The sequence below is a fragment of the Hippoglossus stenolepis genome, chromosome 13 (assembly GCF_022539355.2).
Source record: "Hippoglossus stenolepis isolate QCI-W04-F060 chromosome 13, HSTE1.2, whole genome shotgun sequence".
In the NCBI taxonomy this organism is placed as follows: Eukaryota; Metazoa; Chordata; class Actinopteri; order Pleuronectiformes; family Pleuronectidae; genus Hippoglossus; species Hippoglossus stenolepis.
In genome coordinates, this window is record NC_061495.1 from 12,898,145 (window position 1) to 12,912,081 (window position 13,937).

Genomic DNA, 13,937 nt, shown 5'->3' on the forward strand with positions numbered 1-13,937 from the left:
ACCCATGAAATTACAAATCAAATTGGTCATATCAATAAAGTTATGGAAGGCAATAAAAAAAGTTGTGATGATAACATATAGATAACAAAAGGTTTGGATACTTGTCTGTGTTAATATGTTAAAAAACAATGAAGAGCAAGGCATCTTCAAAATGTTGACTTAGTGATAATGACATTTGGACAATTTAGTAAAAATGATCCGACACAAACAACAATCTGATGAGTTGGTCATGATAAAAATAAACTTTTTTATCTTGATTTTCGTTTCTGAGCTAATTTTAAATGCCAAAATCCCAGATTGTCCTAAGTGTCAGGCACGATGAAAATACTCATACAAATAAGACTACATTTTAGTTATTAGACCAACATTTATCTGAAGAGTGAGGTACATTGAAATAAAAATACTCATGTTTATAAATTTGAGGAAATTGACATTGCAATTGTCAATTTTCTTTTGCTTTCGCTTGACGAAAAATAAATCAATAATAATTACAATACTCATATTCATTATAATAATAATAAGGGATAATTAAGTGAATTTGAATCATATCTGTTTTATAACTTTCATGCATGTTGACCGTATATAAAAAACACCCACAGCTTTGTTTAAAAATAGGATTAATAGGTTTATTGTGTACAGTAAAGGTGTTGTACACATACTAGTTTGGAAGAAACAAAATACAGTTATCAGGATTTAATTAATAAACAGCAAAGTTTATAAAAAGGACTCTGCACGGTGGGATGTCAGGATGACGAAGGTGGATGTGGCTTCCTGTACTTGCTCTGCATCCAAACCCGGTGCATTGCAACTTTCTTTCCTCTGTTCACTTTCAGTCGTCTGTCCTCCAGATTCTGAAGTTCTTCCAGTCCAGCGTTGGAAAATAAATCATGGACTTCTTCTGTAAAGAAATATATAAAAAAACAAACAAGGGCTGTCACTTGGATTTTAAACACTGAGGTCTTTAATCAAGTCCCCCCTCCCCCAGAAAAATCAAAAATCAAAAATAAGGTCAAACAATTGTTTTCATTATTTGGATCATTATTAATATTTAGATTTATTTATAAAATAATCATCAATAGAGATTATAAACTCACCCACCATATTCTTAAATTCCCCCAAATTTATCTAAGTGTCCTCTTTAGCACCCACGGCTCCGTTAGCAAGTATTTACTCCTTGAAAATCAGAATAATACCTTTTGTGAAAAAATAACGCGTATTAAATAGTAAAAATAATATAGAGAATTCACATTAAATTAGGCAAACTTGTTTTTTTCAATATTTGGAGGCTCACCGTTCTTAAACCTGAGCTGTGAGAGGTCATATCTCCCATAGTCACGGAAAAGGAAGATCCCTCCATGTTTCAGGTATGTAGAGAGTCGGTTCACGACTCCTTGCAATCTGTCAACGAAATAGTCAATTAATGGGAAAATAATATTGATTAATAGGTTTGCAGCTTCTGATGATCTAACTATTAAACGACAAAATATATGATGTATGCGAGTGCTTTCATTCATTGAGCTGAAATGTGAGCGTGATAAGTTACTCATTTGCACTTGGTTATATTAAGCCTAATACTTCTTGTAAATATTTCTGCTGTCATCCCTTAAACTCTTGTATACACTTTAATGTCGACCAAACCACTGCCCACTTCTATGATACAATACCCTCTGTATTAGGTTTGCAATAATGTCCAGATAAAGCAAGGGAGTGAAGGTGGGTTGGGGACAAACAAATGACGTCAAACTCTCCTATCTTTCAGTTATAACCTTCACCTACCGCTCCGGATGAATGGAGGAGAGCACAAAGACGGCCAGAATAACATCCAGGCTCTGCGGAGGGAAGGGAAAAGAGGCCGTCTCCTCACGAACGTCATGGACAAAGGAGTGACACACAGAGTCATCATAGTCTGGATGGGTCTATATGAGGAAAACAAATTTAGCTTCGTCCAAAACAGGGTCATTAACAGGGTCCATATCCAAATTGTGGCAAAGATAAGGATTGTTATCACTTCTTTATCATATTCTACGGGAGGTGTTTTAACTATTCCTCTGGCTCTGTGACCGTGACCTCTGCCCCCCCCCCCGTAAGTGTTTACTTTGAAGAAATTCACGTTCAATGTAACTCTGCATTCACTTACTAATTATTACCTACGCCAAGGAGGTTATGTTTACTTCTCGCTATGTTTGCTTGTCAGTTAGGAGGATTATGCAAAAACTACTGGATGGATTACCATGAAATGTATTCATGCTAGGCAATATTAGAGGAACTTACCTTAACCATCTGAACGGCACGTGAAGAGAAGTCACAACAGTATAAAAATGCATCTGTTTCTCTGTGAAAAAGAGGCGTGATTTTTAGATCATAACATGTACGTAAATAAACGTTTGATGAAGCTTTCTTGTGGCTTCAAAACCCAGTTCACACTCCATGAAGGAAAAAAACTGTGAGCAATCTTAAGCAGTCTTTCTGGGAAAAACAAATGGACAGGATTTTGCAGTGAGAGGAAGTGAAAAGAGTTAAAGCCCACTTTAAAACTCTTGTCTTTATTCTAATGTGCTTTTGACCCACAAACTGACTTGAGTGCTGCCTAACCCACTTGTCCCTTCAATATCTGCAGGCATCCTTGTCTAAAATGCACAACAGAGCCATCCAGAGATTTTTCACACCCACTAAGAAGTGTTTTGTAATGACCCATTTATTTCTAATTAATGTCCCACATGTGTTGTAGCTAAAGTTAAGATAAATATAACGAGAAGAAGAGATTTGAGTGATCTTTATAATATTAGTTATAACATGAAACAAAAACATTCATCTTTTAAATTTGTCAACTGTTAAAGTTTGTGGTTGTATCACAACATACTTAATGGTTGTCAATGCTATGCTGAACCTTTCAATCTTCAACAATTCTTCAACAATACTGAAACATGAGGCTGGTTCACTTCTGCTTTTCTAACCTTTAACTACACTGAAGACTAAATATTGTTCCCTCCAAAGCAACAATATGTTTTTCCGTGGATCTAAGTTAATGGTTCTCATGTTAGAATGAGGACATTTCCCAACTGCACAAAAGTAATGATTGTTAGTTGATTGGGTATTTTACCATACAAGTTATACCTTTAATGCTACAGTTTATATCTTGTTCTTAACCTTAGAGCTATAAAAACCATTGAAATCTTTGTGCCATTTTTTTTTTGCTATTGGGTGTATATAAAGTAGTTTGTGTCTTTAAATAGAAACAATACTGAGATTTGAAGACACTGAAATATATTAATATATGGAAATAAAAATGTACTTACTTTATGGAATTAACAATGGGAAATACACTGTTACCAGCCCCACATCCAACCTGTCATGAGAGAAAACATTTTGTTGATAATTCTGTCCAAGGAAATGTGCCAAAGCAAATTGTCTAATTGTCAAATTGTCTTTCATATGTCTAATACACATATAAAAGCAATTAAACCAAACGGGGACAATTTTATGTACAAATCTTTAAAAACCTCCAAGATTCTGAAAGATGCATGTTGTCCAGGGAAAGAAGAGGTCTGTAGGACATCTTCATTTTGTTCTAGTGATCCTCCCAGACAGGCCTGATAATCAGAGGTGTGTCTGTGATGGGGAATGTCAACACTGTGTTGATGGTGTCCGCTCTCTAGGTGCTGGATGATGCTGGATCCAGAAGGTAGCAGGATTTCTGTCTGCTGATCAACCTGTCGCTTGGTCGTCTCTTGGCTTTTTCTATCCGGAGGAAGCAGTTCTGGGAACTCTAAAAACAGCCACTTGCGATCTTTGAAGAACTTATTCTGGTGCATCTCATAAAACTTGTCCCAGTACCGGTCAGCTTCTGTGTCAAATTTACCTGAGTGGATGGAATTTAAGAACATTTTTACCATTTTGGTGCCGTGTAACATAAATCAAATCTATCTGGGTAAATATTTTACAGGAATATCATCGAACCTTGTTCATTTAAAGGAATTTGTACAGAGGAATTTTCTTGTGCCTTCTGCCGGGCATTTTCTTTGTCTTCCTCCGTCCACTGTACATGATCCCTAAAATGTAAAACATTATCCATTATCCAATGCAGACACTGCATATTTAACCCCTACCCAAATATAATCTGTATACTTAATTAAAGAAAATACAAAACTGCATTGAAAATACATTTTTCTTTCCAAATTTAATAAAAATGCAGCTTAAATTTCAACTTGATGTTATTGGCACAGCTACACTGAAATCCTGCGATCCCCTCACAGGCACGTACAGTTTGGCCGCAAACAAATAACAGTACATCACTAACCACATGTTGTGCTTAAAGATGTCGTCAGGATTGGTCAGAATCCGTGAACCCAGTGGAGCCGAAGGTCGTCCTCCTGTGCTCTTCTGTCTTGTGGACAATCTGCTGATAACTTTAGCCAAACTGGCCGCAGAGACGCTCCGCAGTGAATGCATTTACTCTGTAAAAATGTAGCAAGAGTTGAACAACCTTTAACAATGCTTCGCCAGTGCACCTATATGGCTAATAGATTTGCGGGAGCTGTAGCTGTTTAATGCTAACAAAATCATTGTTTAATCTTTGATACTATCTTTGATATTTTGTTGCTGGATATTGTCATCAACATCTTTATGTGTTTTTTCTTTTTTACACGTCATTTATTTTCAGGAATAATTAAAAACATTCAAGCAAAAACTGTTCAAAAATTATTAATAATAAAGTCTCGAAATTACATTACATTCAAAGCACGGACTTCCACACAGTAAATATTTTGTATTTATTTTATGAGCAAACAAACATCCCTGCGTGCTCAGTTTAGAACTTTCCAAAAGTTCTGCATTTTTGTGTTTATTTTTAGGATCTTGGTTTTGTCGAGAACAAATTTAATTAGTATGTCACAACCCCTGTGTGCTGTGACTCGAGGAGTTGCTATTTAAAAACAACAAATCAACAATCCTGAATCGTTTTGGTTTTCAACAAACAAGGAGGATTTTGTTAAGGAAAGATGAATAGAATGTTAAGACAGAGACACTGTATCCATAACTAGTACTGTTATGTGGAAATGGTGAATTTTTTTATTTTCTAAATTTGTGTAACCTTTCAGAAACATTATGAAACTGACCTGGTTCCAAATGGCTCTATTGTTGTCAATCTTTAGATAGAAAGCATTGAATAAATAAAATAAACACACAATAAGTATATAACTAAATAAATATGATGAATGGAATATAATGGCATCTAGCAGGAACATGGGGTCACTGTTAATGGAATAGTATGTATTAATAATTGTATGAGTGAATGGTCTTCAGATAGAAACCATGGAAAACAAAATCTCTTCAAAAGTGTGAAGAGAAACACTGTATGAGGGAAGGTGCTCGGGAACATTGAAGGAAATCTAGTCCTGACCGTCTATGTTACTGTATAAGGAGAACACACCTCTTTACCACACTGTCAGTGATTATAAACTCATGCTGTGAAGCCAGACCACAAATCTTTAATTCAAACTCTAGTGGAAATCTCCAAGTTAACAAAGATACCAAATATATAAGGCTGAATTTTGTGGAAATACATATTTGACTTCATATGCCCTTGTATGCAAATGTTTTGTTAGTGCTACGGGGTGTTGTACCAACAGTTAAGAGTTGTTGGAGTCACGTGAGGCCGAGTGTGAGTGATAAAACCTACAGCTGAAGGATGAGGGACACTCATGTGAGAACTGAAGGAGGAAACCTCTATCAAATAACCCAGTATATGACATATGATTGGACTGTACTTCAGCAGAGTGCAAACAATAGGTTAGGAGTTCGCAAATGAAAGGGTAAATCTCAGAAAAGTGAGAGTCCTAAACTGTGAAATAACAGACTGTAACAGGAGTGCAGGTGGACGTCATAAAGATTCGCCTTTTCAAAACTCAGGTTTCAACATTTCAGAGCTCTTTTGTTCCCCAACACACATGCACCAATGTTTACAATTTGCAATGTTTCCAACCTGACAAACAAACTGAAAATATGTTGGCGAAACGATAAAGTAAAAAGAATGCTGCAGAAGGAAAACTCAAATAAAAGATAATGTTTTGAGCAATTTTTTGGATCAAATTTCAACCTTTCAAGCCTTTTTATAGTTTTTGAATATGGCATGACTTTTATCCCATATAGAACCGAGCCCAGATGAGCCCAATTGTTGCCATATCAGTTACTAAGATTGTTAAAATAGAGAGCTGGGAAAAGCTTAAACATACTGAAGACCGAAAAGATTATATATTTTTTATCCTGGGCTGACAAGTTCCCATCTTGGGCGCACAAGATAATTATCTAGTGGGAAAAAGATATTTATAAATAAGTTGTGCACACAGAGTTAATATCTGTGTAGTAAAGAGATGACTGGCCACTGCTTTAAAGACTACACTAAATTGCGTTTATAGCTTTTCAGGGTTTGTTTATTTCTCAAGTATTATGATTCAAACATAGTCCTTCTGTTGTCTGAGCCTGTTTTCCTTCAGTCTGCGCTGCAAATGATTTACTGACAATCCTGTGTCTCTGTGAAAGAGCAACAGGAATTTCATTGTATGACATGTTCCCAGAGAAAATAAAATTTGATATGCTGAGTTCTCTCCATCTACGGTACAAATCTGGTGGCTGTGTGCATCTGAGTGATTCAAACTCAAACATCTTCTGAAAATAAATATCTTGTTCCCACACGATAAATATATTGTGCACGCAAGATTTTAAAAATAATCATCTGGGACTTCAGGGGCTCCGTAATAATAAATATGAAAGCTGTGTTAAATATTAGGGTTTATTTTCTAAAAGCCGGAGTTAGGCGACATAAAAATACTGAGTTGTAGTACCGGCGGTGGAGAGGGGGGCGCGCTACAATTCACAACGGAGAATGTCGTGAGTTGAATTCTCTCGTAGAAGAAGACGTTCGTACAAACATTGTGGCGCTAGCTGCTAACTAAAGCTACATCATTTAAAATGTTAAATTAGCTTCCACTAACTTACAGCTGCTGACCACACCTAATTATTCAATCATACTCGGGCAACTTCCGGTTAAGCTAGGCTATTATATAGCTAGCTGGGTACGTCTTTTTGAATGAAGCTAAAAACCATATTGTTGCTAACCCTAAAACCCGCTGTAAACATATAGTAAACAGTTCCCCAGTTGTCAGACGAGAGAGGGAAGCTTTCCCCACCTGGTTTCGGGGTCACCTCTGGCTGTCGTCTCCTGACATGTCACCGGACCGTCCTCCTGCAGACTGAAGAGCCACCTGATGATGGCGCCGTGCCGGAGAAACAGGGCCGTGAACGCCGCGCAGCTGCTGAGCCGGAGGAGGAGAGGTGTCACCGATGCTGGGAGCCTGATCAGACTGAACACGAGGATCCTCCGAAACATCCTCCTCCAGGTGATGGAGAGGCTGTTTAAATACCCACCAGGGGACAGTTGGTTGTGGTTGATTCTTTGCTGACATGCTATCTTTAACGGAATGTGTTTTATTCTGTAGGACAACAGGGACTTCATCAAAGTGTGGAGCAAGACCTCAAAATCGACCATCATGTACGAGAATGGTAAAATCTACTTTGAAAACTACCGGAACTGCTACAGCTGGTGAGTATTAATACATACATGAATATAAGTATGTGCATCATACAATAATGTCATTCAGTTACAGATTCACAACAAAACCTTTCAAAATGACACAAGTCACACAAAACCTGAGTCAAATAGTGTATCTCAGAGTAAATCACTATGCTGAAGACCAATGTAGATTATTTGTGAGATGCAGCTAATGAATATATTAACTATACTAGCGGCCTACAATAACATGCCTTTCTATGTGATTCTTTACTAAGAAAGTATTTGAACAGAGAAAGTAAAGATTGGAGTCATCCTATGTCAACTTATTAAGAATTTCTCGGTTTGTGTCTGGAGTTTTCTTAAGAAGTAAAATGTAAAAACTTCTATTAAATGAATGGGACCTCAATAAACTTATAGCTATACTCCAAATTCTTCTTTAGTGGTTATTTTTCTCAAGTTTTGCCCTCTGTGCTAAATTTTCATAATTAATTTAACCATTAAGGAACTTAATGTGATAGTGAGATTATTATGGAGTCCTGCTCTTTGGGAGCTGTTACAATGCAGCCTACACTAATGTTGCTCTTTAAAGTTTGTCTGATTTGGGAAAAGACAAGAAACAATACAAGAAAAAAGCTGTTGTATAAACGATAGTAATCTTCTTTGAGTAAACAATACAGTCAAAATATCTTAAAAAGTGTGTTTATCAGCTCTGAAGCTATAATTACTAAGAGACATTCACTGTTTCATGCAGGACCAAATATCATCTCAATGTAATAGTACTATAATAGAAGACAATAAAAATTTGGTAGTGAGAACTAGCGGAGAGGTGGAAAAGAAACACTTTTTGAAACAACTAAGACATGAATTGTTCCTGCATGTATTGTGGTTTATTTTGTAAATTGGGTATATGCATTACATCATGCTTATTGATGATTCAACCCTCCTGTGTTTGCAGTCTTCACTCAGAGCCTCAGGTTTTGTACAAACTGCCTAAAAGGTCTAAATTGGAGAAATTTGAAGATGCCCTGCTGTGTCAGAGCCCACTTGTAAGTGTAACTAAAAACCATTTATTTTATATTTGTAGACCTCTTAGTACTAAACTTTCAGTGAGCATTTTTCGACAACCCCGTTTCAGACTCTTGTCTCGTGTGTGTTTTTGACAGGACAAAAGTTTGGCCTCTCCCTCTGATCATAAACCCAGTCTCTTGACTTTGACAGCCAATAACTGGCTGTATCGCCTTTCAGCTGAAACGGGGAAGGAGCTGCAACGAGTTTACCTCTCTTCAAACCATAAGTTCAGGTATTGTCAATGCTCTGAGTTTCCTGTTAGATAAATACTTTTAGTTTTCATTTTAGTTCGTTCAACAATATTTTCACCTTATTGTGTTGCTTTCTGTTTTAAAGGTATCTTGGCTGGGAAGTTTCTCAAGAAACATTTTATGTTAAATCTGTTCAAAACAAAGAAACACCTTTGGAAAGACAAGTAAGGTCAATCTCTTTATTTAGGTTTATGCTTAATTTAAGAGGGACACGGCACATTTTACAGAATAAAAAAAACCATAATGACAATGTACGTAGGACTATAAATCTGTGGATTATTTATTTGATTAAACAACTTTTTCCTTTTGTTATTCCACAGGCAGGTATCACTCACAATACAGTGTTGCACTTGGCCATCTTTCATGTGTTCCCCTTGCAGATTGTAGGCATTGTGGAGATTAACAGAAAGGTATGCAGTTTTGTTTTTAGCTTATTACATGTTTCAAATGTGTTGGTAAGATTGATATATTATTATTGAAATATAAATCTTGTTCTTTCAGGTATTTGGTAATGGTGTTACCGATGTTGTTTTGTCTCAAGGTGTCCTGGCTGTGTCTCACAGCAACAAATCTGTGAAGCTGTACAGCTTTGAACACATTGTGCAAAGGGTTGGTATTTTTTTGTGAAAATTCACCCGATGTCTTTCTAGCTGAATATTTAATTCGATCAAAATATAAAAAATAGCTCCCGGAATAAAGATTAGGTCTCTGCGAATATTCACTTATTTAATATTTCCTCATCATTTTGGTTTAGGTAGCTGCTTACATCTGTTTAACTGAGGAATATTTCTTTGTTCTCAGTACATGACGGAGAAGTTAATGCTTGGAGAGCACAGTTCTCTTCTTGGAGGCAAAAAAGTGGGAGAGGCTCCGTTTGGTATCCCAGTAAACATAAAGATCACAGGTAGCTCCGTTTTTCGGTTCAAACTTGTGCTGTCTTTGTTTTTCAGTTACAACCTTCTTAGCTACTTTGAGAATACATTCTTTGAGAATACAATTTTTTCTTTACAATGTAAGCATGAGTTGTTGTTTTTTTTATCTTATTGCACAGATTGTCTTCCTGTGCTTTTCGAGGTGTCCTGCACGAATAATGGAGTCCAGATCGGAGGGTACCCGTGGCACTACATCTATACACCACCGCAGAAAAATCACAAGGGAACTCACCGCATCTGCTCACTCAAGGACAATATTATGGTAAATTTAAAGAATCCTTACCATACACCATCAGCCTCACACATTTCAATAACTGTGGTAATTGGACTATAGAATGTAACACATGCTTGACTGTAATAGCCGTGCCCAGTCTTGTATGATAGAATTAACTGCCACAAAATTGGTCAGAGCCTATTGAAAGTGTCACGGTAAGAATGGCCACAGATGTTTTTGACAGCCTCTGTATTCAGCTGCTGCACAAGGCAGGATGGAACCAAATCTGTAACCGCAGTTCAGAAACCCACAAAATGGGCCAAGTACCTTTTTTGCAGATCTTTGCTGCATGTGTCAAATATGCTTCCTTGTATTTTTTTCAATTTAGATTTTCACAGTCTTATGACAATACCACTCAGATTTATTAATAGAGCTTTATTGTCGAAACTCTGACACATAGTTAAGTTGCCACAGGTTCCAAAAGAAAACTTACTGCAGTTTTGTTTTTGCTCTGATCATTGTAATGTACCTGTGATGAAACTTCAAATACTGCAAAGATTACAGTGTCAAAATTATGTTATTTTTGAAATAGTATGCAATTTACCTTATTAAAAGGTAATAAGGTAAATTGCTCATGCTGTTGTCTGTAATTAGTTATTAATTTGTGTATGTATGGCTTTAGGCAACAAATGGAATACAAAACATGAGCTGCAACTCTTTGGAGAATGACAGTATCTTCTTTCATCCTGACGACTCCGGAAGAATCATCCATGTTGGACCAACCACCATCAAGTGAGTACTTTAGTCAACTTTTACAAAACAATGCTTGTAAAGTAACGGCAGTGAAATTTTGCTTAGGTATGTCGACAAATATACCAAATCCTAAGACCTTTTAAGACATCAACCTTTGTCAGACAAAAATATTATATTGTTTGGTGCATATGACTTGTTTGTTTCTTTTTATTCCGTTTTACTGGGCATTTTTCACAAAATGTATTTTTCCCTCAGTGTCCTTAAAATTCTTGATGAACTGAACAGTAGTTTGCTGTCAAAGGTAGTTAAGGACTTCTCTATGATGACCCTTCGAAATATCAACGTGAGTATAATGCTACTCATCTAAATATCTTTCTTTTATCAAGATTGTAGAAGTTTCAGCCCTAAGTCTTCTAGATCAACAGTAGTAGGACACTTGTCACAAAAAGCTCTCGAATCTCGTTGTCTTTCCGAGTTGACATCTTTGTCTGCATCTTTTACGTGTATGGCACCTCTTTTTCATCCTGAGATATTTGTAGTCTTCCTGTTGCGTGTTAGAAAAGTCACAGAGTGTGCGTCAGACATACGTTACCTTGATCATTAATTATTCTTGTGTACGTACGACATTGTAACTGTAACACTGGATGGAAATCCCATGCAATAACTCCTACCTACAAAAGAGGCACAAAGTAGATGATCTTACTGTAGAGGTGGACTTAATGTTACATTTACAAAATCTCAATTGTGATCAACTGTTACAGCCTACCTCACAAGTCACCGTCACCTCATCAGGCCGCACAGTGAAGAGAAGATTTCAGCAGCTGGATGATGACCCAGATCAAGAGGTATCACGATACTTTAAATTGCTCATGGAGTTTATTTGCAAAGAAATATATTATATAAATATATAGCTATATATACAAAGAACTCCTCGTGGTGTCTGTGGTGACAGAAAATTGATTTCGCAGACTTTCCGTGTGGTGGAATACGAGGACGAGCTGGACCTTTTGGCAGTCGTGCTCACTAACGGTGAGGAGGGAGAAGGTAGAGCTCACATCCGACTGCATGACAACCAAAGTGGACAGTTACAGCGAAGAATTGATCTGCATGAACCTTGGGATGAGGTGAGTAGCTCGACATGAACACACCAACGTTAATCTACGGATCTGTGTATGTGAATTTACACACGTCTGCTCTTATCGTTTGTTTCTAGACGTATCGGCACGAGTTGTTCTTTGACAAAGACACGATTGTTCACATTGAACAGAAGAACGCCAACTTCTGCTGCCATGTTTACAAACTCAAGGCCAACAGGAAATAAGTGATGTAAATAAAGCTGCTGGAAAGCATTTAATAGCTAATTTTTATATTGTGTAAATATTTGTTTCAAACGTGTTTTTTTTTTTTTTTTTATAGTTTTCAGTTTAACTCAATACTGTTTTTCACCCTCTGAATCAGTGCGTAACTATTTGTTTGTGTGTATTTCACTGGACTGTGTGAAGTGAACTTTTTTTATACAGTTAATCTTAAATTAAAATGATATATTTTTAAAACTTGCTACGTATACATACATATTGTCTTTCCACAATGGTTTTCAAAATATAAGTTGTTGACATGACATTTCTTGTCTACTTGCTTTCACACGCACAACTCACTTCAGTTATTGTATTGCACCAACAAGCTGGTACAACCCGGCTATGTATTTAAAATTGGCAGATTTTGTTTGTGCCAAGCAGTTGCAGCTTGTTGAAGGTCCCATCATATTTCACAATCAGCTCTGTACGGTGACTGATGTGGTCTCTACAAGAAGAGACGGCTTTCTGCCAAAGCTGCAACGGTTTTGACGGTTTAACGTGAGAGAATTTTGTTTGTGCGTTTTTCTCCAAGCTCTTCCCCACTGGTCTGACTTGTTTGCTTATGATACCAGGCAACTGTCAATCAAATTAATAAGCAGTGATGAAAGAAGCCAATGCATCCAGTGATTCATGCAAATAGTCAAGAACCTAGTTGTTTGAAGAGTGAAAACACAACATCTAAATATTACACTAAACAGTGATTGTGTACAGCTAAGTTTAAGAGAATTTAAGCTAAGAGAATTACTTGAGATTTAACACATTTTCAGGACCAACACGTTTGTTCGCAATTTTTTAAGTGAGCTGATGTATTGTAGATCTTATGTTTTATTATTTCCTTCCATGTTGTCTGTTAAATACACAGTTGCTGGTTATTATGTTATTGAAACTGTTGTTGATTAAACTATATAATGAAGTGAAGGCTTTAGTTTGTGGTGCCGTTGTACTGCATTGAATCATACAGAGTTATTTTAACTACTGATATTAAGGGGGTTTGACAAAATAATAGAAACACCTGTCAGTATGATGCAGTACAGTTAAACAGAATGATTTGCTCAGGATGGTGGTGGATTAGATGGAAAATTGAAATGATGTTGGTATCATGTGTTTCTTTGTGGGTACATGGGGTCAGTTTGGTTTGATATAGGGCCACCCAGGTCCCTTTCGCCTTGGGCCCCCAAAGTCCCTGGATCCACCTCTCGAAAGCACACAACTTTTAACTAAGACAATGTCAAAAAAAAAGAAAATCCATTCTTTCAACACTTTTTTGAGGATTTTGTCCTTCTCGTGCCGATGAACACGTCATTCCCGGAATGACTCACTTGGACTCTGAGATGAACCATAGACTGTGTATAAAGATGAACAACACGTCTCCTCTTCCTTCCTCTATCTAGAAATGACACCAAAATATCCCAGAAACCAATGCAGTCATCTTGGGCATTTGGAGCCAGGGTCTGTGCAGTAGCAACATGGTAGTGTGGTCCCATTAATACATGCGCTCGGCCAGTCACATGTCAGTCTCAGCTGTCAATCATGATGTTTTACCCCATGTTTTACCCCTCAAATAACTAATTACAACCAAACCTACCAGGAAAATGAACAATTGAACATACATCTGTGTGATAACAACTATTAAAATGATAGAAACCATCATTGAGAAAAATTCTTTGACTCTTAAGTTTGTCCCATCCACTAACATGGAGGGGGCAGGGAATATGAACTATATGCTAACTAATCCCTTTGAAGTGCAGTGGAACAGGGAGTAGAATAAATTGTAAATACTTAAGTATAACGTAAATG

General features: G+C 36.9%; 2 protein-coding genes across 3 annotated transcripts; one reads left to right on the forward strand and one right to left on the reverse strand.

The window, feature by feature from the left end:
• Window positions 1-604: 604 nt before the first annotated feature.
• mettl8 (methyltransferase 8, methylcytidine) lies at window positions 605-7,321 on the reverse strand. Its single transcript, XM_047342523.1, has 9 exons — window positions 7,185-7,321; window positions 4,298-4,454; window positions 3,958-4,049; window positions 3,501-3,859; window positions 3,297-3,346; window positions 2,272-2,332; window positions 1,777-1,916; window positions 1,292-1,398; window positions 605-937 (listed from the first exon to the last, which is right to left on the reverse strand). The coding sequence occupies exons 2-9, from the start codon at window positions 4,447-4,449 to the stop codon at window positions 744-746; spliced, it is 1,155 nt and encodes a 384-aa protein (XP_047198479.1). The 5' UTR covers window positions 4,450-4,454; window positions 7,185-7,321; the 3' UTR covers window positions 605-743.
• dcaf17 (ddb1 and cul4 associated factor 17) lies at window positions 7,258-13,058 on the forward strand. 2 transcript variants are annotated; one of them, XM_035173996.2, is made up of 14 exons: window positions 7,258-7,394; window positions 7,494-7,597; window positions 8,523-8,613; window positions 8,731-8,867; window positions 8,972-9,050; window positions 9,207-9,296; window positions 9,388-9,495; window positions 9,688-9,790; window positions 9,938-10,080; window positions 10,715-10,824; window positions 11,041-11,128; window positions 11,547-11,630; window positions 11,754-11,909; window positions 11,999-13,058. In XM_035173996.2, exons 1-14 carry the CDS (start codon window positions 7,263-7,265, stop codon window positions 12,104-12,106), a joined length of 1,533 nt encoding a protein of 510 aa, XP_035029887.2. In that variant the 5' UTR covers window positions 7,258-7,262; the 3' UTR covers window positions 12,107-13,058. The 2 variants fall into 2 exon arrangements, with proteins under 2 accessions (XP_035029887.2, XP_035029888.2); XM_035173997.2 differs by lacking the exon at window positions 9,388-9,495.
• The last annotated feature ends 879 nt before the right edge of the window (window positions 13,059-13,937 follow it).